The sequence below is a fragment of the Drosophila arizonae genome, chromosome 3 (genome assembly GCF_054131065.1).
Source record: "Drosophila arizonae isolate 15081-1271.41 chromosome 3, UAZ_ARI_1.0, whole genome shotgun sequence".
In the NCBI taxonomy this organism is placed as follows: domain Eukaryota; kingdom Metazoa; phylum Arthropoda; class Insecta; order Diptera; family Drosophilidae; genus Drosophila; species Drosophila arizonae.
Genome location: NC_142923.1, coordinates 32,496,840 through 32,523,967, shown reverse-complemented (window position 1 = coordinate 32,523,967; position 27,128 = coordinate 32,496,840). Strand labels below are relative to the sequence as shown.

The following is a 27,128-nucleotide window of genomic DNA, read 5'->3' as shown; positions in this document are numbered from 1 at the left end:
CCAAATGAAAAGTTGGAACTGCATTGGCTCTTAAATAACGTTTCCCAATATATTTTCGTTCAAAATGCCTGTTGCATATTCTAGCCCTTTTCCGGTCGAAATTATTAGGTAAATTGCATGCTATAATCCACTTGTTTAAATAAAATTCTTTAGACGGAAACGCAAATAAGCTAACCGGAAAATGAATGGAACTGTTCCTATAACTCGCGCCACACGTTTCAATAATGCATTTCCCGCCATTTCTCTGTGAACATTTTTTGACACCAACTGTTGATTTTTTATAACACTTGTTTCAGCCATAGTTTAAAAAAAAAGCGTATATAAATTTTGGCACAATTAACAATAGAAAACACTGAAGTGATAATAAAAGGTCGGTTAGCACTCCCCTTTGCAGATTTAATTCGAAATCGCTCGCACAATTAAAAGCCGTTGGCAGGCACACGCCAATGTTCACGTATTATGAACATACACACTTACAATATACAATATACAATATACTAAGAATCGTTTCCCACACTAACACATACATAATGGCAGATACATATAAAACGGGACTACAACGGACATTTGACGAACGTATTGAGGGAGATTTGAGTTTCGCGACGCATGCAGACAAAAGCCCATACTATAAATATGTGTGTGCATGCTCGTCGCGAAAATGTTTTCTTTATGTGTACAACAGGCAGCAAGAGCTTCGCACACTGTCATACATTTGGTCATACATGTACTAAGTGTGCAAGTGTGTGTGTGCATGCTCGTCGCGAAATCATATTTGTGCGCATCAAAACTTACATACCCTTCCCACGAATATCCATCGAAACGCTACATTTTGTTTGCATGGGCGTGGCAAACGCTTTTAAAATTTCGGTGTAATCTTCACTCAAAAGGGGGATCGTTGTGAACAAATTTCATTTTTGTGCGATGCTGAGCTTGATGATTTGAGAGCCCATAGAGAGAGAGAGAGAAGGACAAAAAACGCAAAGCGCATAGAACGGGCCGGTAAGTAATGTGTGGTATAGTGACTGGGTAACTCGCCTTATCTTTAAGCACCTGATTTTATTTCAATGACTGTGGGTTTGCCTATCAGAATGCGTTTTTAAAGATTAAACTCAGTGGGAAAAATGGGATACAATTTTCGATCCCATGCACCCGTTCATATATGTACATACATATACAGGTGCATGCAAGTAAAAAAACGTATAACAAGCAAGTTATTCCGCTATTTGAATATAAGCGCGCCTCTTCAATTAAAACCCAAAATCGTTCACACAATTAAAAGTTGAGGTAGGCACACGCCAATGTTCATCTCCCAAGCATAAAAACAAATATATACACACACGCACATGTAAAGGCACATAGGCATACAAATGCTTCTACAAGTGATATCCCATAATTTTGAGCAGCACATTCCATGCGTACACACAATCAAATATATACATACATACATATGTATGTGAGGACTTCACAAGATCGACCAAATGCAAATGTTGGGATTTAAAGTTGGCAGAAAGAGCTTCGCACACGGGCATACAAATGCTCTAAGTACATGTAGCATACTGTAAGTGTGTGTGTGCATGCTCGTCACGAAAATTTTTTCATTATGCGCACCAACGCTTTCATACCCTTCCCGCAAATAATAACGAAAACGCATGGTAAACGGCTTGAAGAGTTCGGAATACACTTGACGTAAGGGAAGAAACGGCAGTCTAACGCGAAAAAATTTCAATTTTCGTGAGCTGCTGCTTGTGCTCACATGCATACATACATATACATAATTGAGAGAGCAGAGAGCAGAGAGAGCGAGAGAGCAAGAGCAAAAATTGAGCACAGACGCATCTTTTATTCAACATTTGACCATCTCGATCGAGCGCATGAAGCGGAATGATTGTACTTTCGCATATTTTCGTAGCCCGAACCTAAAAATTATAATTGCTAATAGCTATAAAATTATGGATAGATCGAAACATACTATAATGACATGAAAACACTAACATTTTGTACGAGCAGAGCAAACTCCCTTTGATATACTTTCTAAAGGGAAAGGGCATATAAAGGACAGCGTTTTGAAAAATTAGCGCACAGTTAGGCTTCATATTGAGATGCGTGCTTTACGCTTGAACGCTCGAAGCGCACTAATCTTGGCGTAAAATTTGTTCACTGCTAGAGTCTCAAGCGACGGAGCCAAGCAAATACGAAGAGTTGACCGAAACTCGCAAAAACACGAGTGCCTCGACGTCTATATGCTTCGTTTAAATGTTGTATTTCTTTTTAGGTCTTATTTATTCTAATTCTTTTTTCTAAAGGCAGTGAGATATGATATATTGAGTCCATGCGATCTCCCATTCTGTCAACACATTCTATGCCCGTACTCACTCACTCAGTCTCAATTTGAGTGGACTCTATTTTGTTATGAGTGCGGCCATGCAGCTCTCTATTTCAAACCCTTCCTAGAAATAATAAGAATAATGAGTTATCGAAAAAATAAGATAAACTTGTACTGAGTATGGCATACACGAGTATGCATGCCAAATTTCAGCTCTCTAGCTCTTATAACTTCTGAGATCGACGCACTCATACGGACGGACGGACAGGGATTCAGCTCGTCGTGCTGATCAATAATATATATACTTTATGGGGTCTGCGATGATTCCTTCTGCCTGTTACATACTTTCACAAAACCATTATACCCTGATTTCCCATTTTCATTGGGTTCAGGATACACAAATTGGGATCGTCGCGTACAAATTTTAATTTTTGTGCGCTGCTGAGTTTGATGATTTGAGAAGCCATAGAGAGCGACTGAGCGAAAGTAGGACCAATGACGCATAGCTGTGCTTTACATAAGAAGGGGCCCCATTTCGTTTCAGTTCGTTTGAGCGCTTTACAGCGAACTAACTTAGGCGTACAGTATATTTGATTTTATTTTGTATTGCCTAAATTAATTACTGTCATGATTAGAGAGTCCGTCCACTCAGTGGCTCAAGTTTTCTCAATCAGGGAACTCTATGGATTTGAAGGTCGAATAACTTGACAAGTGGCGAATTTTTTTGTTTGTCCGTATAGACTAATTTTGCCATTAGATATTGATATTTACACTCATTCACGAAAGTGAATTAGTATATTGGTTTTGTGCAATGTCCGTCTTGCTGTCCGTCCGTTCGTCTGTCCGTATAAACGCAATCGATTTCGGCGCTGTTAAAGCATTGAGGGTAGGCATTCAAACTTTGCAGTTAGGGTACCGTTATCTAGTTCTAAGAACTGAGCAAAAATGAGGTGTCTACGCCCAGTAAGGGCTTGGCAAATTCGGGAAAAACTGCGTTTTCTACAGTATTAGAGCGAAACTTAGCTACTAAATTGCTGATGGGGTGTGAATGAGTATTCTGCAGTCGGTAACGCCCGACTGCAACGTTATTACTTGTTAATATATACATTCGGGTACTCGTGTCTGAAAAATTATTAGGAAAACATTTTGCCGCAATTGTAGGAAGAGAGTGTATGTGTGTATGCATAATCATCGCGGAAACCGATTTTTTATGAGCATCAACGTTTTAATACCCTTCACACAAATAATAACGAAAACGCAAACATTTTGTAAGAACTTGGCAAACTGTTTGAACAGTTCGGTATATTCTTCACTCCAAAGGAAGACATGGGTTCTTAGTTTAAAGTTTTGTGAGCTTCTGCTTGTGCCTACATACATACATACAAAATATGTATATATATTTCAGTGAGCAGAGAGCAGAGAGAGAGCAAGCAAAATAGGATAGAGGCATTTTGCTCAAAGTTGTCCATGTCGGACGAGCACATGAACCGAAATGTTCATGAAATTTTCGTTTGTTTGTTATATAGTAAGTTGCGGGAAAGACAACGGCATGTCTGCAATAAATTTATAACTGTCCTCTTCTAATATTCATTTTTCCGTCACGTTGCACTATTTGATTATTATATTTATTACAGAAAATAAATATTAAATTAATACGGACATTTTGATAAATAAACTATTAATAACGAATAGAATATAGCTTCGTCCTTATAGACTTTATTATTATGTGTAAAAAAAATTAGTAAAATTTTTCTTGATATTATTCGTTTTTACAGCATGTTTGGTAATTCTGGTGTTTGTTCTGGATGTGGGGAAACAATACCCCCAAGTGAAATGGTAGCGAAAGCTCTTACTGGAATTAATAATATTGATTTACAAAATCAACAAAAACAAATTATAAACTTTCATCTTAGATGCTTCAGCTGTGCAAAGTGTGGATCTAATTTACGTCCTGGTGATAGGTAAGCTATTTTTAATAAAGCATTGATCTATAAAAAATATCAGTACACAAAATTTTTCAGTGATAAGATAGTGTTAATGTTATAATACAGTGCTTATCATAATTATAGCCCACCCAGCAACTTAAACTTTGAGCCAGTTTTAACAATATTTTAAAGGTTTTTCAAAAATAAATTTTACAGTACTTTGTAAACTGGAGAATGTTCAGTAGATTTTATTTTTATGGAAAACTAAAAAAGAACCGTTAACTCTTGCTCTGTGCTAGCATTTTGGTGTATCATAATTATAACCCACTGTCGCAAATTTGAGTTTATTAAGTGCGGAACAGACTTTTGGCTTTACAGACATTGTAATTAAGTACAATGCCGCTTGGAAAACAATTATCTTATTATGAATAGGAAGAGCCTATTTCGCGTATTTTACGAATTTCGAAAAGAAGTCAAAGTGTAATTGAAAATTTTTTTTGATAACCCTGAATAATAAAAATCAAGAAAACGTACTGGGCGAAAACCGTTACTAATTGCGCACGATAAACGCAAAATTATCAAGAAAGCCAGCAACAACTCAACTGCTTGTACAGCTTTGGCCTCACATGTGGCCGAATCTATGTCAGCGATGACTGTTTGGCGAGTACATAAGAGCTCAGGAATCATAAATAGGTCTAAACAGACCAAAGCATCCATGTTGCTTTGTTGTTTCCAAAAGACGTACTGCGACCGATCTGACATACGCGCGTTTAAATCATCGTCTTTTGGCTTAAAAATATGACCTGTTAGATTATATTTATAAATTTAAACCCCAACAGGTGATATTTTCTGATAGGAAGAAGTTTAGCCTAGGTGGTCCTGATGGATTTGATTCTGAGATCCTATGTTTTTTCAAAGACAGACTTTGGAGGTGGCTCCGTCATGATTTGGGTACATTTTGTTCAGTTGGTACCTTAGAATTGAAGTTTGTAACTAGCCGAATGAACAGTGGAGAGTATGTTCAGACTCTGGATAGTATTTTCATTCCATATTTAAGGGAACTACGTGAGAAACCAATGGTTTTTCAACGGGATAATGCCAGAATCCATGTGAGCAGACGTACAAATGAGTGTTTGGAGGAATGTCATGTTGATGTCCTTGACTGGCCAGTATGTTTTTCAGATCTCAACCCGATAGAAAATGTCTGGGGTAATCGTGCAAGACGTGTGTATGCCAAATATCGCCAATCGGGGACAGTTGGATATCCTAAAACGTAAATTAATCAATCGATAACTTTCCCCGTTATTTTGTTATCGACTAAAAACATTATCGAAAACCAGTAATAAATTTATATCTGCTACATCTTTAAGGCTAGAGTCGCAAAATTTTTAATGTAGATTCGTATGTACTAGAATTTCGGTTTTTATCAAAATTTAACCCCACCATTATATTAACCCACATATTTGTAAGAGGCGTATTTCAAATACTAGAGACTTCTGTTTTGGCAAATGAATGCATATTCATTTTATAATCATAATCTGAAAGTTTCATGAAGAAAGTATATCCACAAGAAAAGTTATTAAACAATGAAGTTCTCATAGTAAGCGCACACTGCAGCCCATGCATGTTTAGGCGTGTGTGTGCGTGTGGCTTGTGTAAGCAGAAAGACGCGAAAAATGATTGAAATAGCTATTGCTCGAAGGGTTCAGGGGATCTCGTAGTCGAGCAGTCTCGACTAGAGCTTTCTTACTTGTTATACTCATTCACGAAAGTGAATTAGTATATTGGTTTTGTGCAATGTCCGTATTACTGTCCGTCCGTCTGTCCGTATGAACGCAATCTATTTCGGCGATATTGAAGCTAGAGAATTGAAATTTAGAACACATACTCTTGTATATCTCCGATTTATAAAGTGTTAAAATTTCATTATATTATCATAACATTAGCTGACGTGCAAAATATCAGCGCTCTAGCTGTAAAACTCTTGAAGACACAGTTTTATCCGATTTGCCACGCCCCCCAATGGGCGTAGATATATCCGCCATAGCTCGTGATTTTAGGTGGTCGATGCTCCATATATCAGCTTTCTAGCTCTTCAATTAATATGATTTCTGGCATATTGGAAAATGCATTTTCCGATTCCCCATGCCTCTAGTGGGCGGATCGGAAAAATTTGAGCAAAAACGGAAATTGTATAAATTGCATATAAGCATACATATAAAATTTTGAGCTTTAGCTTTAAAGATGTAGGAGATATAAATTTATTACTGGTTTTCGATAATGTTTTTAGTCGATAACAAAATAACGGGGCAAGTTATCGATATTTAAAGCTAAACTCGATATGCGCGTGCTATAGTCTCTAGCTCTTATATCTTCTAAGATCGACGCGTTCATACATACGGACAGACGGATAGATTGACAGACGGACGGACGAACAGAGCTAAATCGACTCAGCTTGTCGCCCTGATGAAGAATATATATACTGTATGGGGTCTGCCACGCCTCCTTCTGCCTGTTACATACATTTAACAAAACCATTATACCCTGATTTCCAATTTTCAATGGGTTCAGGGTATAATTAAGTTCTCATAGTAAGCGCACACTGCAGCCCATGGGTGCTTGTGTGCGAGTATGTGTGTGTGCCCGTGCGTGTTTATGCGTGGCTGCTTGTGTGTGTGTGTTGTTTTATACCCTGAACCCATTTGACGAGCTCAGTCGATTCGGCCCTGCCCGTCTGTCTGTCCGTATGTATGAACGCGTCGATTTCAGAAGATATAAGAGCTAGAGACTTCAAATTTTTTTTTAAATGTCTGTAATTCCAGCGCGTATATAAAGTTTATCATTAAAAATCGATAACTCATCCCGATCGTTTTTATCGATAAAAAACCTTATCGAAAACCAGTTATAAAATTATGTCTTCTACACCTTTATTGCTAGAGTCTTCAAATTTTTAATGTATGCTTACATGCAATTTATACAATTTCGGTTTTTGTTAAAATTTACCCCCACCTCTAAATTCACCCCTCACCCTCACTTTTGTAAAAAGCGTATTTCAAATACTAGAGTCTTTTGCTTTGTCAATTACATGCATATTCATGTTATAATAATCATAATCTGAAAGTTTCATGAAGATCGGGACGGCCATAAAGCATTGCTTCGCAAGCCCTGTGCGCTACCTTAGCCTGGGACAGCTCGTCTTCTCATTCGCTTGACTCTACATGTCTAGTCTATGTGTTCTCTGGTCAGTGCTAGACATCTAGAACAAATTTTTTCACCGACGAAAAAATGCGCTGAGGAGACTACACAACTTCGTATTTGCTCGGCTCAGTCTCTTGAGGCTCAAGCAGTGAAAATATTGCACGACAAAATCTGTGTGCTGCAACCGCCCAAACGAAATGGTGCCATTCTTATATGAAGCACGGCTATGCGCTATTTGTCCTACTCGCTCTCTCTCTCTCTCTCTCTCTCACTCTATCTCTCTCTCTCTCTATGGCCTCTCAAATAGCAGCAGCGCACAGAAATTGAAAATTGTTCGCGACGATCCCAGCTCTTTCCTTTTGAGTGAAGGGTATACCGAAATCATAAAAGCGTTTGTCACGCTCATGCAAACAACATGTAAGCGTTTCGATGGTTATTCGTGGGAAGGGTATGAAAGCGTTGATATGCATAAAGAATATGATTTCGCGACGGGCATGCACACACACACTTGTAGTCCCTTGCCACATGTATGAGCATTTGTGACCTGCGTTCGTTACTCTTGCTGCTTGTAGCAATTTTAAAGCCCAGCATTTGCATTTGGTCGGTCTTACGGACTGTCATAACCACTTTACACAGATGTACTATGTATGAACATACATATTTATGTACATAAGTACATTTATATATTATTATTGCTAATCATGTTTATAAATGTGTTTATATCCGTAAATAATTATATATAATTAAAATTATTTTATACACATTTTCAACCGAAAAAATTATCGTAAAACACTACTAACATTATGAAATGCTTTGCAATATATGAAATACACATGTCATATTATACTCAAGCTGTACTCATTATTGTCCAAAATTTCTAATTAAGTCATAATGGCCCATTTGATAGTCACCCTACGATTCAAATTATACAAAATTTACAAACTACTAAATCCAGAGACAATTAGCTTGCCATCCCATACAAGCAATCACATACACAAATGTATGTATGTATGCATGTGCTCACTTCACAAGGCAGACCAACGGCAAATTTTGGGCTGATGATTGACGAAAATACTGAGAAAGAATTGAGTTTCGCGACGCACGCACACAAAAGCACATACACGTAGCAAGGATGTAAATGTGTGTGTGCATGCTCGTCGCGAAAATGTATTCTTTCTGTGCACAACAGCCTGTGCAAATTGTAAAGCCAAAATTTGCCGTCGATCGACCTTGTGAAGTGAGCACATACATACTTACATTTGCATAAGATAATTGTCTCTCGATTTCATAGTTTGTTAATTTTGTATGGTTTGAATTGTAAAGTGACTGTCAAATGGGCTTTTAGGATTTAATCAGTTATTTTCGCCACAATGAGTCCATAGTAATTCATGTCCCACTTGAAGATTTTCTAGTCGCTACCCCCCGATATATTGCAAAGCATTTAATATATCTTTTTAGTGTACCACGATCAGTTTTTCGGTTGAAAATGTGTAAAAATTATAATTATATATAATTAGTAGTATTTTATGGATATACACACATTTATAAACATGATTAACTATAATAATATATGAATGTACTTATACACATATGTAGGTATGTATGTTCATACATAGTACATCTTGCTACAGGCAGCAAGAGCTTCGCACACTGTTATACAAATGCTCATGTACTAAGTGTGCAAGTGTGTGTGTGCATGCCAGTCGCGAAATTAAATTTATGCGCAGCAACACTTTCATACCCTTCCCATAAATAATCATTGAAACGCTTACAGCTTGTTTGCATGAGCGTGGCAAACGCTTTTAAGATTTCGGTATGCTCTTCACTCAAAAGGAAAGAGCTGGGATCGTCGCGAACAAATTTCAATTTTTATGCGCTGCTGAGCTTCATGATTTGAGAGACCATAGAGAGAGATAAAGTGTGAGAGAGTAGGACAAATAAAGCGTATACAACGAATCCATTTCGTCTATATGTCTAGTCTATGAGTTGTTTGGTTAGTGTGTATACCACGCGAATATCGCGTTTTGTTTTAAAAATCAACACCTTTCCCCGTTTTTTTTTTATCGAAAAAAAAACCTTATTGAAAATAAGTAATAAAATTATATTTCCTACATGAAACTTTCAGATTATGATTATAACATGCATATGCATGTATTTGCCAAAGCACAAGTCTTTAGTATTTGAAATACGCCTTTTACAAATGTGTGGGTGAGGAGTGAATTAGGGGTGGGGGGTCCGTCCGTCTGTCCGTATGTTTGAACGCGTCGATCTCAGAAGATATAAGAGCTAGAGACTTGAAATTATTTTTCCTAGGTCCGTGTATAGCATGCGCATATCGAGTTTTGCCTTAAATATCGATAATTTGCCCCGTTGTTTTGCTATCGATTAAAAACATTATCGAAAACCAGTAATAAATTTATATCTCCTACATCTTTAAAGCTAGAGTCCCCAAATTTTTCATGTATACTTCTATGCATTTTATACAATTTCGGTTTTTGTCAAAATTTACCCCCACCCCTAATTCACCCCCTCAACATCACATTTTTAAAAGGCGTATTTAAAATACTAGGGACTTGTGCCTTGGCAAATACATGTATATCCATGTTATAATCATAATCTAGAAGTGAAGAAAGTATATCCACAAGAAAAGTTTTTGAACAACTAGGTTCCTATAGTAAGCCACCACTGCAGCCAATGCGTGCTTATGCGTGCGTGCGTATCTCTGCGTGAGTGCGTGTGATCTCTGCGTGTGTACGTATATGTGTGTGTGTATGATGTGTGTGTATATGTGCGTGTGTATGCTTGTGTGTATATGCGCGTGTGTGTGTCTTGTGTAAGTAGAAAGACACGAAAAATGATTGAAACAGCTATTGCTCGAAGGGTTCAGGGGATCTCGTAGTCGGACAGTCTCGACTACAGCTTTCCTGTTTTTATATTCGTTTATTTATAATCTTATTATATTACAAGTTGCAAGTTGTGTGGTAAATAGGATAGCGCGCGATGCTTGTGGGACGGCCGTAAAGCATTGCTTCGCAAGCACTATGCGCTACCTCTTCTTATTCGCTCGACTCTGCGGAGCTCCATCATCACTGTGGCCGCGAAGGTGATTGTTAATTCCCAAGCTTCCTCCGATTCCAGCATGTTGTTGACTATGTTGTCCGCTCTGATGGAGCGACCCAGTTCCTCTTGTAGTCGACGCCTCTCCTCCAGGAACCGTCCACAAAGCACTTTAAATAACTCCGAAAGCATCCATGGCCCGAGAGGATCTGCGAAAGATAGAAGTTAACCTCGCCGTGTTTGCGGTTAACCCATGGTTCGAGCTCGGGGATGAGCTTGTGCGTCCACCGCCTTTTAGCTGAGCTATTCCACTTCCTTTGCCATCGTGCAAGCTGATAGCGTGTGTCGCACAGGCGCGTGTGAATTCCGCTCCACGGCTTCGGCGATCAGGTACTCCAGTGGCACCATGCCAGCTATGACAAGCGCCGCATCATCGGAGATAGTCCTGAAAGCGCAGCTGACTTTGATTGCGCTCAGTCTGTAGATCGCGCAAATACCCCGGCTGTAGCTCGGCGTTGCCATCGCCCTCGACCATATTATCGCAGCATAGAGGATGACAGACCTAATGACGATTATTGGAAGAAGACGTCGTTGCTGTTTAGGTCCCCGCGTGTTAAGCATAATTCTTGAGAGAGCTCTACAAGAATCAGCTGCCTTTTTATGCACATATTCTAAGGGCTCGCGGAAAGTTAATCTTGTGTCTAACATGACGCCAAGATACCTAATCGCCCTCTTTGTTTATATTGGCAGTTTCCACTTTTTTGCGACTGCTTACTAGGACGACTTTCGTCTTGTGCGCCGCAAGCTCGCGCCCAGCTCCTGTCAACCAGCTTCGTATCCGATTGATACTTTCGCTGCACATATCCTCTGCATCTTTAAGCTCCTTGCCTATAGCGACGACAGACACATCATCAGCAAAGCCAATGGTGTGCGTACCTGCTGGTACTTCCAATCGCAGTACGCCGTCGTACATGACATTCCATAGGAGAGGCCCCAGCACTGAGCCTTGGGGAACTCCAGTTTGGGGACCCTCACTCGTGTTGTATACCAGTGTTCTTCCTCTGAAGTAGCTCTTGATTATCTCTATTAGATATTTAGTAGAGGCCTGCACGAATACGTCTCAAACGCTAAACGAGACACCCGTGTCTTGTTGGTGCTTGGTTTCACATTGTTTCGTTTTGTTCAAATAGTGTAAGCCCAAGCATCGTGGACGAACGAAACAAAACAAGCATTGCTCACATACCGAACAGTTCGGTATGTAGATGCTTGTACAGAAAGGAAGCAACGAACGAAAGAAACGATAAAGCATAATTCAAGTATTGTTTTCGTTTTAGCTATCAGCTAGTGATGCCACGTTAGACTATTTCAAGCTAGATTTATATTTATATAACTATTAAATGCACAAAGACACTTTTATTTAGAAATAAGAATAATAACAAAATTTTATTTATATAAAAGTAATTTTATAATCTTAGCCACCCTTAACAACTCACAGAAAAAGATTAAAGGAAAGCAAAAAAAAAAAAAAAAAAACAGTTAACCGAAAGAGATTGAAGGAAAGCAGAAATCAAAGTATTGACAATTTTGTATGTATTTGCAGCATACATTGTAATTTCGCACGCATACATACATGCATACATGGCGAACAGTTGTAAATAGTGATGCCAGTTTATGCTATTTACTATAAAATTCGTTATAGCCTATAGCCATAAATCTAGCAATCATAAATCATAAATCTTTTCAAGTTCATATAGTACTTAATATTGCAGCATATTACTGAGTAGACTATAAAACATTGTGCATTTCAGCAAAAAAGAAAAAAATGTTAGTTTCTAAACATATCAGTTAGTTTTTATAATCTAGGTTGCTATTCTAGCATTTATTTTCAATTTTTAGCCAATTCTAGCCTGATTTTTGCTCAGCAACGGCGCTTAAAGCGCAGTAAAAGTACCGTACGATTTTTTTTTTTTTGACGTTATTCGCTTTTCGTTTTGTTTCGTTTCGTTTGTCAAGGTTTTTGTTTTACTCTGCTTAAAGCGTAAGAAGTAAAGTAAAACAGAATACTTGGCGACTTCGAGTACCATTCATTTCGTTTTGCAGCAATGCTTGGTATGCTCAAAAATTTGCAAGGATCAGTATATTTCTGGATAGAGCGTTTCCACAATCGATTTAAGCTCCAGACGATCCGTCGGTCCGTCGGCTGCACCTGTTTACCTTTGTATAGTCCTTTAACTACTATCTTATATGCCCTGCCCCAAGGATCATATTCGGCTGAGTCGCACAACTCTAGAAAGCATTCTCTTTTGCTTGCCCGAATGGCCTTCTTCAACTGTCTTCTGGCTGCCTGGTAAGCTAATTGTTTTTCGAAAAACGTAGACCTACCCCGAGCCCGTTGATAGCTTCTTCTCGCTTGGATGCATTTGCGTCGAATGTCATCTATTTGTGCATTCCACCAATACGTAGGCTCTTGTTGTCACGTGAACTGCTTGCTGCTATTGCAGGCACTCTGTATTTGGGCCACCATTTGGCATGCTCAGGCCTCAGCATTACCAATTGTGACCAGAGACTGAATGGCCTCTGAAAAGACCGCGGGATCAAAAGTATCCAGCCGATACGATTCCATCCACAATGTTGGCGCCCTGGCAGGTGGCTCACACCTATTGTGAACAGAAGTGCCGTATGATCGCTGCCCGTATAGCTATCGCAGTGGCTCCATGTTGCTTCCCGAACGAGGGATGAAGTGACAAAAGTAATGTCAATTACAGATCCGTATCCAGCCCGACTGAAGGTGAACTCGTGGCCAGTGTTGAGCAGTGCAACATCTAGTGTCGCGAAAGTCTCCAGTAAGATACGGCCTCTGACATTTGTTGTGTGGCTACCCCATTTTAACGCCCATGAGTTAAAATCTCATGCTATAATGGCCTAGCATCCTCGGCAAGCTCGTCGAGCACCGTCGTGAATTCACTGAGCTGCATGCTGGGGGCCAGATGACAACTGTAAAGCCATAAGTTACCATATCGGCCACGTACGAACCCATTGAATGACTTAACATTCGAAAGTACGTTCGTTGAGTTTCCGCATACCCACAACGCAGCTTTGCCATGAACGTCTGTTGACCATGCCCTAGGGCAGCTGGTTCTACAGTGGTGAGGCTCACTAAGAAAGGCTACGTCTATACATTTTTCCCTTATGGTCTGCTCTAGAAAATCTTGGGCAGCAACACAATGATTTAAGTTAAGCCGAAGGAGCCTTAACATTTCATTTACGAGCAGCCTTGCGGTTGGATGGGCACTTGAAGCTGCCTGTTGAGTGGTCGGTCTGCTTTTTACCTTTCCGGATGCAGAGGCTACATTTTGGTGGCTTGATGCATGCTTTTGCACTGTGACCCATCTCTCCACACCTGAAACAGGCGCGCTTTAGGTCACAGTCGCTGCCGTAGTTTGCTGCCATATGACCGTAATCGAGGCACTTGAAACAGCGTTTAGGTTGATCCACGGCGCGGATACGGCATACAACCCATCCAGTTCTGATTTTTGACTCGAGCTGTCAGAGTTTTGGCTTTCCCAATTGGAAGAGCAACTGTAGCTCTTTGCTGTCCACCAAATCCGGTCGAAGCGACTTGATAGCCTCAATGAGGAGTGAGTTATCCTTCAACTCCGCCTTAATTGACTCCAAGATCTCCTCTTTGCTCGCTAACTCATCTAGGTCACGAATCTCAATTTGAGTCGATTCGGTAAGTGTTTTAACTACCGCTCGGTCACCCAAGACCTTGCCTACAGCTTCGTGAAGGGCCTCAGCGCTATGCTCGGGCTTTCTGCTCAGTTGCAACAAAAGGTCCCCCTTAGCTGTCTTCCTAATGCCCTGAATGTCGCCGCTCAGACGCTTTAGATTTGGGTCGGTCTTGACTACACGAAGCATGTCCGCATAGCTGCAACCACGCACGCCTGAAATTGCGATGGCGTCACTTCTGGGGCGTTTTTGCATGGCCATGCGTCCTTTAACGACTGTCCAGCTGTTCGGGTTTGTCTGTCGACCTGCCTGATTTGAATTTTCAGCTGTAGCCCGTAGAGCCATTGGTTCTTTTGGGTTCGCTGCGCTTTTATTGGGCCTCGGTTTTTTTGAGGGTGTTTTCCACTGATCGGTGGCAACTTCCCTCGACCACTTGGGCGTATTGCTAGCTGAGATTGCACTAGTGCTCGCTTTCTCCACTACTTTCTGGAGCGGCATGGTCTTCAACTCGCAGTTTTTAACCGGTCGGTTATGGAGATTGACCAGCCTAGCCAGCTCCTTAGGGCGTTAATACGCCGCTGACCCCAAATAAGGCAGTCAAGCCCTCTAGAGTAACTCCTATTTGGGCTAACGCTTCCTTTAGTGAGTTGGGTGCCTGGCACTCAGCCACTGGGGATTGATTAAAGGTCGACGGCTGCGGCAGTGCCCTCTGTTGTTGCTGCGGTGATCGCTGCAACAAGGAACGACGCGCGAAAGCTTGCAACTCGTCATCCATCCTGGCATCCATTTTTTGCTCCGACTACAATGACGTGAAGCCTGTAGTGAGAAATCACTACTAATATAATTTGAGTTTACAGACCGCAGTATCTTAAACTCAGCTTAACTACAGCAAGAGCCCGAAAGTACTTTTAGTAACTGCGTCTTCTTCCAGATGTTAGGTTTCTGTCTTTGCTAAGACTTAGCAACTCACCATTGTTAGTGAGCAGCTGCTTGTCCCCTGAACTTTCCAGCACTACTAACAGCTGTTAGAGTGAATGCACCTGATTTTTATTAATTGCGCAAGTGTGACGCCTAGTGACAAAACTTTTCGCGCTTGAAAAAGAAAAGGAAAGAGAAAAGCCCTGATGCCAAAACAATGACGCTATTGCCCCCCTCTCTTGCACCACTGGATTCTACCTCCGGGGTTCTCCACGAACCGCCGCGCAGTATGTCTCTGGTAGCTTTCGAGGTCGCTGGGTACTTTGCGTCCACAGCATACGCGTTTTATTAAGATACTTTCACTTTCGCAGGGAAAAACTCGGAACAAGCTATAGTCAACGATGGATCACAATAACATCGACCGCACTCCACGAAAACGCAACTCGAACACACACACGCACACGCAAACACGCACACACACACGCACACGCAAACACGCACACACACACACACACACACACACACACACACACACACGCACTCGCATACACACACATACGCATACATACATACGATCTCAGAAGATATAAGAGCTAGAAACTGAAATTCTTTTTCCTAGGTCCGTGTATATCACGCGCATATCAAGTTTTTCTCTATATATCGATAACTACTCCCGATATTTTATTATCGATTAAAAACCTTACCGAAAGCTAGTTATTTAATTATATCTCCTACACCTTTAGAGCTAGAGCTTGTAAATTTTAAATGTAGGCTTATATGTATTTTATATAATTTCGATTTTTGTTGTAATTTACCCGCCACCTCTATATCCATCACCTCACCCTCACCTTTGTAAAAGGCGTATTTCAAGTACTAGAGACTTGTGCTTTAGAATATATTTTCACCATATGATTACGCTCTGAAAGTTTCATTAAGATTGTACGTCTAGAAATTAAATTATTCAATTATTATTATTCAAAATTTACCCCCCACCTCTAAATTCACCCCCTCACCCTCACTTTTGTAAAAAGCGTATTTCAAATACTAGAGACTTGTGCTTTGGAAATCATCCGTACATATCCATGTTATAATCATAATCTGAAAGTTTCATGAAGATCGTACGTCCATAAAAAAAGTTATTAAACAATTAAGTTCTCATAGTAAGCGCACACTGCAGCCCATGCGTGTTTATGCGTGGGTGCTTGTGTGTGTATGCGTGTGTGTGTATGTGTGCCTGTGTGTGCGTTTGTGTGTGTATGCATGTGTGAGTGTATGTGTGTCGCAGTTCGCAGTTCGCAGTTCGTGTCGTGTTTCTTATGTAAGCTGAAAGACGCGAAAAATTATTGAAATATCTATTGCTCCAAGGGTTCAGGGGATCTCGTAGTCGAGCAGTCTCGACTAGAGCTTTTTTACTTGTTTTTTTTTTTAATGTATGTAACAGGCAGAAGGAGGCGTGGCAGACGTGTGTCGTGCATGTGTCTTGTGTAAGCAGAAAGACGCGAAAAATGACTGAAATAGCTATTGCTCGAAGGTTTCGAGACTACTCGACTACGAGATCCCTGAACCCTCGAGCAACAGCTATTTCAATCATTTTTTGCATCTTTCTGCTTACACAAGAATCTAACACACACGTTATGAATTGAATGAATTGAAAGTCCAAATTATTAACTTTAAATGTATATTTATATTGAACATTTTTAAAAAAGATGTCATAAAAATAGTTTATAATGTAAGCAATCTAAAAAAAAAAATAAATAAAAATACAAAAAAAGCCAGCAAACTATTATATTAATTTTGATGTGTTTTAATTCACTATTTAGGTATACAATGTTGGGAGCTAGCCTAGTGTGCGAACAAGATTGGCACAAATTGCTTAAAAACCCCTCGAATTCTAATGGAACACTAGCGCAACGGAAAGGAAAAGTTGGAAGACCAAGAAGATCAAAGGACTAATATAATTACAGATTTTAACCTAATAATATAAATTTAAGACTAGTTCATTATTTGTATATCTATATTTTAAAATTCGAAATATTAAAACAACTATCACAAATTTATTCAAATCGATTGTTGAATCTTCAGATTATATATTAATGTAGGCTATTATATTTTGTGGTCCTATATAGAATTTTAAAAGTACACAAGAATAAAAGTTCTAGGCGAAGGATATTCTGAGTCCCGGATTATCTGCCATCTTATACCCAGAACCCACTGAATACGATTTCAGGATGTAATGCTTTTAATTTAAGTAAGTATAAATAATTTTGATCAGGATGACAAGCTGAGTAGATTTAACCCTATCCATCTGTCTGTACCTCCATTCGCCCTTCCGGTCGTCTGTCCTTATGCATGAAAGCATAAGTCAAGTAAAAGAGCTTGGGACTTAAATTTTATGTTTATGTCCGTACTATACACGGTCAGTAGATAAAAAACGATAACTATAATTCTAGTCTCCAAATTTTATATATAGATTTTCATATGTGTGATTAATAGGATTTCAGGCTTTCTCATCTCGTCGTTTGCGCATTTACCAATAAAATAATTGTTTTATTCACCTTTAGTCAATATTAATATATATTTTAATGATATTTTTATAATTATTCGTTTATTTTCTGTTTACAACAGAAACTTACACACACACGCACTGACATACATAGACACTTACGAATAAAGTCGTCAGCCAATGCTGACACCACGTCTGGCGGACTTCCTGCACACGCCAACCAGAGCTCCAGCAATTCTAAGAAGAATTGCACAACGGTTCAACAACACCATGAGCGACGCCGCTGACAACGCCGCCGATTTAATTAATCAGTTTCAAATTTCTACTTGAACAGGAGGTACTGCTTCCGAGCACTTAAATACATTAAACAAAACTTTGATCTATAAAAATAACAGTAAAAAAAATTATTTTTCAGTTTTAAGATAGTTTTAAGTTAGTGTTATTGGTGTAATATTATTAAAGTAAATATTACTATTGGAAAAAAGCTAAGTAAGAAAGCTCTAGTCGAGACTACTTGACTACGAGATCCCCTGAACCCTTCGAGTAACTGATATTTCAATAACTTAATTGCTTAATGACTTTTCTTGTGGTGGACTATCTTCATGAAACTTTCAGATTAAGAATATAACATAGATATACATGTATTTGCCAAAGCATAAGTCTCAAATACGCCTTTTACAAAGATGTGGGTGAGGAGGTGAATTAGGGGTGTGGGGTAAATTTTGACAAAAATCGAAATTCTATAAAGTTCATATGAGTTTACATTAAAAATTTGGTGACTCTAGCTATACATAAATTCGACAATTTTTAAATCGATAGCAAAATTACGGGGCAAGCTATCGACGCTTGAAGCAAGACTCGACATGCGCGTGGTATACACGGACCTAGGAAAAAGAATTTCAAGTCTCTAGCTCTTATATCTTCTTCTCGGACAGATGGACGTTGTCTATTATTACTAAACTTTTATTGCTCGACTGCCGGGATACGCCGCGGCAGGGTGATCGGGAGGGGGAATAACTACGCGCGAATAACTCAACCGCGCGATCCCCCTCGTCGGTCCTTCAAGCTTTCACCACAAAGCGCACGGTTGTACCGACGATCGCTGCGATTCGCTCGGGTCCATTATTGTATTCAAATATAACTTCTTGCGACTTTACTTCATTACTATTTACTTCATTACAATTTACTTCATTACTATTTACATATACTATTTATTACTAATCTCGATCATGTTAAACGGTTCCGTGAGCTGCTTTACAACTATAAAATAGTTTAATTTTCCCTTCTATCCACATTAACTTCGTTCGATGCAATTTTAGGAAACTATAGTTGTAGTAGTAAATGAGAGCCGAAATGAAAATTCATGGCGATGTCATGCCCATTAAACAAAATATATACATAAGAATAAATGAACAAGTATGAAGGCTCTAGTCGAGACTGCTTCACTAGGAGATACCCTGAACCCAAGCTGATATTCTATTCATTCTGAGCTCCATTTATGCATACATACATACACATCCATCCAAACGTATGTATAAGCATACGCTCTGCTAGCTGCGTAGTAAGCAGCGACTGCGCTTGGGCTGCACTGCGGTGTGGGCAATATTATGAGAATTTATTAGTTGAATGATTTCTCTTGTAAATGGTCTATCTTTATGAAACTTTCAGAGCGTAATCATATGGCTAAAATGTGTGTACTTCCAAAGGACAAGTCTCTAGTATTTGAAATACGTTTTCTACGAATTGGTGGCGAAGGAGGCGTGGTATCACAAATTCTTTGTATTTATCATAGGTATATACACAGTTTTGAAGTTTTTAGGGCAAAAAGTGTTCAAATTACCCTGAAACAAACAAAATCTATTTTTATACCCTGAACCCATTTTCAATGGAAATCAGGGTATAATGGTTTTGTTGAAATGTATGTAACAGGCAGAAGGAGGCGTGGCACACCCCACAAAGTATATATATTCTTGATCAGGGCGACGAGCTGAGTTGATTTGGCCCTGTCCGTCTGTCCGTCCGTCCGTCTGTCCGTATGTATGAACGCGTCGATTTCAGAAGATATAAGAGCTAGAGACTTCAAATTTTTTTAAAAATGTTAAATGTAATTACAGCGCGCATATCAAGTTTATCATTAAAAATCGATAACTCATCCCGATCTTTTTTATCGATAAAAAACTTATCGAAAACCAGTTATAAAATTATATCTTATACACCTTTATTGCTAGAGTCTCCAAATTTTTAATGTATGCTTATATGCAATTTATACAATTTCGGTTTTTGTTAAAATTTACCCCCCACCCTTAAATTCACCCCCTCACCCTCACTTTTGTAAAAAGCGTATTTCAAATAGTAGAGACTTGTGCTTTGGCGATTACATGCATATTCATGTTATAATCATAATCTAAAAGTTTCATGAAGCTCGTACGTCCATAAAAAAAGTTATTAAACAATTAAGTTCTTATAGTAAGCGCACACTGCAGCCCATGCGTGTTTATGCGTGGGTGCTTGTGTGTGTATGTGTTTGTGTATGTGTGTGTATGTGTTTGTGTATGTGTATGTATGTGTTTGTGTATGTGTGTGTGTATGTGAGTGTGTGTATGCGTTTGTGTCTGTATGCGTGTGTGTGTATGTATGCCTGTGTGTGCGTACGTGTGTGTGTGTGTGTGCGTGTTTCTTGTGTAAGCTGAAAGACGCGAAAAATTATTGAAATATCTATTGCTCCAAGGGTTCAGGGGATCTCGTAGTCGAGCAGTCTCGACTAGAGCTTTCTTACTTGTTTCAATTATTTTCGATAAAAAAAGTTATCGGATGAATTATAGAAAAAATAAAATAAACTTGTACTGCGCATCGTATATATAAGTATGCATGCCGAATTTCAGCTGTCTAGCTAATATATCGTCTGAGATCGACGCACTCATACGGATGGACGGACGGAGAGAGGGACAGGGATATATCGACTCAACTTGTCGCCGTTATCAAGAATATATATACTCTATTGGGTTACATACTGTAACGAACGGTTTATCCCGAGTCTAAGCTGGGCTAGTTTCAGCTGACTGTGGATTCGTGCCAACAAATTTATTTGTTAAAGCCCCTGCGATATTAATTAGTCACTTGTGAATTTAGGTTTTATAGCGTGAATGTATATTCTCTTAAATAAGTTTGAAATGTACACGTCACTTAAATCTATGCTAGTTCGCTGGTTGGCTTTAGCGAAGCACACATACTGACACATACACACATACAGGCCTCTCCTACTATCCCGCTCGTTCACAGCACAACACTAGCTACGTTTCACTCACAAACACTTCTCTTGCGCACGGCTACGTGAACTTACTCAGATGTGTAGGCGTCGCTTAAGCCGCTGATATGCACTGATGTCCTGATCGGTGCCGCTTATGATCCGCAAGGATTCCCTCTAGATGTCCTTGCTGTTCCCACGGTGTCCTTGCTGTTCTTACGATGTCCTGGGAGTCCTGATTTACCACTCGCGTTGACTTTCACTTGACTTTGGCATTTTCTTCACGCACTTCAACTTTTCACTTTATATCTTCTCTTCAGTATAGTTTCGACAGCCTCGTATGGAGCTGCTGGTGGCCTTTTATACCGCAGCCACAGGCCCTGCTTCGTGTGGTAACGGGGCCTGTTCGGCTCTGGAGCGGAGCCTTTCTGCTGCTCGTGCCCATAAAAACGGTAAAGTGGCGTGATCTGGGTGACGCCACTTTCCCGCCAAATTGCGTGGCAGCCTCCCATTGGCCGAAGTACCGTTGTTGCCATGCGAGTGAAAATGTCCACTGCTATCGCCCGGCCCGAACGGCACCTCAGCTGAATCTGTAGGAGCGAATGAGACCGGCTCTAGCAGGACTTTGACCCCCTTTCCAGTGCGAGGGTCGCTCCTACAGTATTCGCGTCGCTGTGTGGAGCAACATGTATATGCACGTATATGCATATAAACGCACAGGGACGCACAAGGGAGACCTAGACAATTTGCTCACAATCTACCCACATCTATTTGCAGACCCTAATCAAAAACTTACCTACGCAACTACGGAAAAAGCATCATTTTCAAAGTTTTACCAGTTTCCAATGTCTTTCAATGATGGATGTTAGAATAATCCGCCCATCCCTCTCGCCGGTGTGGATTGTCCCAAAAAAGCAGATAGCTCTGAAGAAAAAAACATTGCATGGTTATTGACTATAGGAAACTAAACAAGTTTACTATCGCAGACATATATCCTTTTCCAGAAATTAATGAACTATTGAATAGGGATTATGGACGCGTGTCCAAGAAAGAGTCGTCGAAAAAACTAATAAAACTTGATAAAGCAGCGGTAGAAGCATTTAACAGAACAAGTAAGAAAGCTCTAGTCGAGACTGCCCGACTACGAGATCCCTTGGACCCTTTGAGCAACTGATATTTCAATAATTATTCGCATATGCACACATACACGCACACACACAGACATACACGCACACACACAGCCATACACGCAATAGTTGCAGTGCTGGCTTACCATGGGAAGTTAAGTGTTTAATAACTTTTCTTGTGGATGGACTATCTTCATGAAACTTTCAGATTATGAATATAACATGGATATGCAAGTATTTGCCATTGTATTTGAGATACGCCTTTTACAAATGTGAACCGAAATTTTACAAAATGCATATAAGTATACATATAAAATTTGGAGAACCTAGCTTTATAGATGTGGATGAGTATAGATATAAATTTATTACTAGTTTTCGATCATGTTTTTAATCGGTAACAAAATAACGGGTGAAAGCTATTGATATTTAAAGCAAAATTTGATATCCGCGTGGTATACACAGACCTTTTACAAGAAAATTGAGGTCCTAACTCTTGTATTTTCTGAAATCGACGCGTTCAAGCATACGGACAGACGGACAGGGCCAAGTGAACTTAGATCGTCGCTCTGATTAAAAATATATTTCATTTGTGGGGTCTGCCACGCTTCCTTCTGCCTGTATAGCTATATCAATAGCTATTTCAATCATTTTTCGCGTTGCATCGGACTATCAGCTGCTCACTTACTTTGGTGAGTTGCTAAGTCTTAGAAAAGGCAGAAACCTAACATCTGGAGTGAAGACGCAGTTACTAAAAGTAGTGCATACTTTCGGGCTCTTGCTGTAGTTAAGCTGAGTTTAAGATACTGCGGTCTGTAAACTCAAATTATATTAGTAGCCATTGCCCACTACAGGCTTTACGTCGTTGTAGTCGGAGCAAAAAATGGATGCCAGGATGGATGACGAGTTGCAAGCTTTCGCGCGTCGTTCCTTGTTGCAGCGATCACCGCAGCAACAACAGAGGGCGCTGCCGCAGCCGTCGACCTTTAATCAGTCCCCAGGCACCCAACTCACTAAAGGAAGCGTTATCCCAAATAGGAGTTACTCTAAAGGGCTTGACTGCCTTATTTGGGGGTCAGCGGCATATTAATGCCCTAATGAGAGAGAGAGGCTAGGCTGGTCAATCTCCATAAGACGGCCGAAAAGTTCTGCAACCGACCGGTTAAAAACTGCGAAGTGCACAACAGAAAGTAGTGGAGAAAGCGAGCACTAGTGCGATCTCAGCTAGCAATACGCCCAAGCGGTCGAGGGAAGTTGCCACCGATCAGTGGAAAACACCCTCAAAAAAACCGAGGCCCAATAAAAGCGCAGCGAACCCAAAAGAACCAATGGCTCTACGGGCTACAGCCGAAAATTCAAATCAGGCAGGTCAACAGACAAACCCGAACAGCTGGACAGTCGTTAAAGGACTCAAGGCCATGCAAAAACGACCCAGAAGTGACGCCATCGCGATTTCAGGCGTGCGTGGTTGCAGCTATGCGGACATGCTTCGTGTAGTCAAGACCGACCCAAATCTAAAGCGTCTGAGCGGCGACGTTCAAGGCATTAGGAAGACAGCTAAGGGGGACCTTTTGTTGCAACTGAGCAGAAAGCCCGAGCATAGCGCTGAGGCCCTTCACGAAGCTGTAGGCAAGGTCTTGGGTGACCGAGCGGTAGTTAAAACACTTACCGAATCGACTCAAATTGAGATTCGTGACCTAGATGAGTTAGCGAGCAAAGAGGAGATCTTGGAGTCAATTAAGGCGGAGTTGAAGGATAACTCACTCCTCATTGAGGCTATCAAGTCGCTTCGACCGGATTTGGTGGACAGCAAAGAGCTACAGTTGCTCTTCCAATTGGGAAAGCCAAAACTCTGACAGCTCGAGTCAAAAATCAGAACTGGATGGGTTGTATGCCGTATCCGCGCCGTGGATCAACCTAAACGCTGTTTCAAGTGCCTCGATTACGGTCATATGGCAGCAAACTACGGCAGCGACTGTGACCTAAAGGGCGCCTGTTTCAGGTGTGGAGAGATGGGTCACAGTGCAAAAGCATGCACCAAGCCACCAAAATGTAGCCTCTGCATCCGGAAAGGTGAAAAGCAGACGGACCACTCAGCAGGCAGCTTCAAGTGCCCATCCAACCGCAAGGCTGCTCGTAAAATGAAATGTTAAGGTTCCTTCGGCTTAACTTAAATCATTGTGTTGCTGCCCAAGATTTTCTAGAGCAGACCATAAGGGAAAAATATATAGACGTAGCCTTTCTTAGTGAGCCTCACCACTGTAGAACCAGCTGCCCTAGGACATGGGCAACAGATGCTAATGGCAAAGCGGTGTTGTGCGTATGTGGCAACACAATGAATGTTCTTTCGAATGTTAAGTCATATAATGAGTCCGTACGTGGCCAATACGGTAGCCTATGGCCTACAGCTGCTACCTGGCCCCCAGCATGCAGCTCAGTGATTTCACAACGGCGCTTGACGAGCTTGTCGAGGATGCTAGGCCATTATAGCATGAGATTTTAACTCATGGGCGTTAAAATGGGGTAGCCACACAACAAATGTCAGAGGCCGTATCTTACTGGAGACTTTCGCGACACTAGATGTTGCACTGCTCAACACTGGCCACGAGTTCACCTTCAGTCGGGCTGGATACGGATCTGTAATTGACATTACTTTTGTCACTTCATCCCTCGTTCGGGAAGCAACATGGAGCCACTGCGACAGCTATACGGGCAGCGATCATACGGCACTTCTATTCACAATAGGTGAGCCACCTGCCAGGGCGCCAACATTGTGGATGGAATCGTATCGGCTGAATACTTTTGATCCCGCGGTCTTTTCAGAGGCCATTCAGTCTCTGGTCACAATTGGTAATGCTGAGGCCAGAGCATGCCAAATGGTGGCTCAAATACAGAGTGCCTGCCATAGCAGCAAGCAGTTCACGCGACAACAAGAGCCTACGTATTGGTGGAATGCACAAATAGGTGACATTCGGCGCAAATGCATCCAGGCGAGATGAAGCTATCAACGGGCTTGGGGTAGGTCTACGTTTTTCGAAAAACAATTAGCTTACCAGGCAGCCAGAAGACAGTTGAAGAAGGCCATTCGGGCAAGTAAAAGAGAATGTTTCTTAGAGTTGTGCGACTCAGCCGAATATGACCCTTGGGGCAGGGCATATAAGATAGTAGTTAAAGGACTATACGCAGGTAAAGCCGACGGATCGCCTGGAGCTGAAATCGATTGTGGAAACGCTCTTTCCAGAAAGATTAAGCTCCATTCATGCCCTGGAGTCCGAGTCTGCTAATCAGGGCTCAACGATCACTCAAATTGTTTTAGTTACAGACGAAGAAATCTTAGTAGTTCTCAGAGGTCTTAGAACCAACACAGTTCCAGGGCTGAACGGGATCCCAAATCGTGCGCTAAAGCTACCCTTCGCCTTGCACTCTAGTACGTTCGCCGAATTATTCAACGAATGCTTAATACAAGAGACGTTCCCTGCAAAATGGAAGACCCAGAACCTGGTATTGCTACCCAAGGCTGGCAAACCACCAGACGCGCCACCTTCTTACAGACCGATCTGCCTCTTAGACACCATAGGAAAGTTGTTTGAGAAATTGATCTGCTCTAGACTGGAGACTGCTATTGCTAGCGCCGAAGGCCTATCACCAAATCAATTTGGATTCCGGAAGGCCCGGTCAACAACGGATGCTCTAGAAAAAGTTCTTGGCCTGGCAACTTCCGCCATCCAAGCACCAGATGGAGGCACGGGACGAAGCAATACTGCATCATCGCGACCCTGGACGTTAAGAACGCCTTCAACACAGCTAGTTGGGATATGATACTGAATGCGCTGTCACAATATAATATCCCTAAATATCTAAGAGAGATAATAAAGAGCTACTTCAGAGGACGAACACTGGTATACAACACGAGTGAGGGTCCCCAAACTCATACAGTGTCAGCTGGAGTTCCCCAATGCTCAGTGCTGGCGCCTCTCCTATGGAATATCATGTACGACGGCGTACTGCGCTTGGAAATACCAGCAGGTGCGCACACCATTGGCTTTGCTGATGATGTGTCTGTCGTCACCATAGGCAAGGAGCTTAAAGATGCAGAGGATATGTGCAGCGAAAATAACAATCGCGTACGAAGCTGGTTGACAGGAACTGGGCGCGAGCTAGCGGCGCACAAGACGGAAGTCGTTCTAGTAAGCAGTCGCAAAAAAGTGGAGACTGCCAATATAAAGATCGGCAGCGTCACCATTGCGTCAAAGAGGGCGATAAGGTATCTTGGTGTCATGATAGACACAAGATTAACTTTCCGCGAGCACTTAGAATATGTGCATAAAAAGGCAGTTGATTCTTGTAGAGCTCTCTCTGGAATTATGCTTAACACGCGGGGACCTAAACAGCAACGACGTCTCCTTTTAATGAGCGTCATAAGGTCCGTCATACTTTATGCTGCGTCAAAATGGTCAAGAGCGATGGCAACGCCGAGCTACAGCCGGGACATTGCGCGATCTACAGACTGCGCGCAATCAGAGTCAGCTGCGCTTTTAGAACTATCTCCGATGATGCGGTGCTTGTCATTGCCGGCATGGTGCCACTGGAGTACCTGGTCGCCGAAGCCGTGGAGCGGAATTCGCACGCGCCTGTGCGACATAACGCTATCAGGGCGAACAGCATTGCACTTAAATTGCACCGCATTAAAAGGCGGTGGACGCACAAGCTCATCCCAGAGCTCGAACCATGGGTTAACCGCAAACACGGCGAGGTTAACTTCTACCTTTCGCAGATCCTCTCGGGCCATGGATGCTTTCGGAGTTATTTGAAGCGCTTTGGTCACGAGGAAACTGATGAGTGCCCCTAGTGCGGGCGAGGGCATTGAGAAGACGCCAACCACATTCTTTTCGTATGTGGACGGTTCCTGGAGGAGAGGCGTCGACTACAAGAGGAACTGGGTCGCTCCATCAGAGCGGACAACATAGTCAACAACATGCTGGAATCGGAGGAAGCTTGGGAATTAACAATCACCTTCGCGGCCACAGTGATGATGGAGCTCCGCAGAGTCGAGCGAATAAGAAGACGAGCTGTCCCAGGCTAAGGTAGCGCATAGTGCTTGCGAAGC

General features: G+C 41.3%; 1 protein-coding gene across 5 annotated transcripts in view; it reads left to right on the top strand.

Moving 5' to 3' along the window:
- LOC149270110 (LIM domain transcription factor LMO4) overlaps positions 1-17,207 on the top strand; it is a 93,289-nt gene extending 76,082 nt beyond the window's left edge. For all 5 annotated transcript variants that reach the window (XM_089465702.1, XM_089465703.1, XM_089465706.1 and 2 more), the window contains exons 4-5: positions 4,099-4,284; positions 16,971-17,207. In XM_089465702.1, the coding sequence (XP_089321828.1) occupies positions 4,099-4,284; positions 16,971-17,103 (319 nt within the window). In that variant the 3' untranslated portion in view covers positions 17,104-17,207. The remainder of the gene's footprint in view (positions 1-4,098; positions 4,285-16,970) is intronic.
- Positions 17,208-27,128: the final 9,921 nt, after the last annotated feature.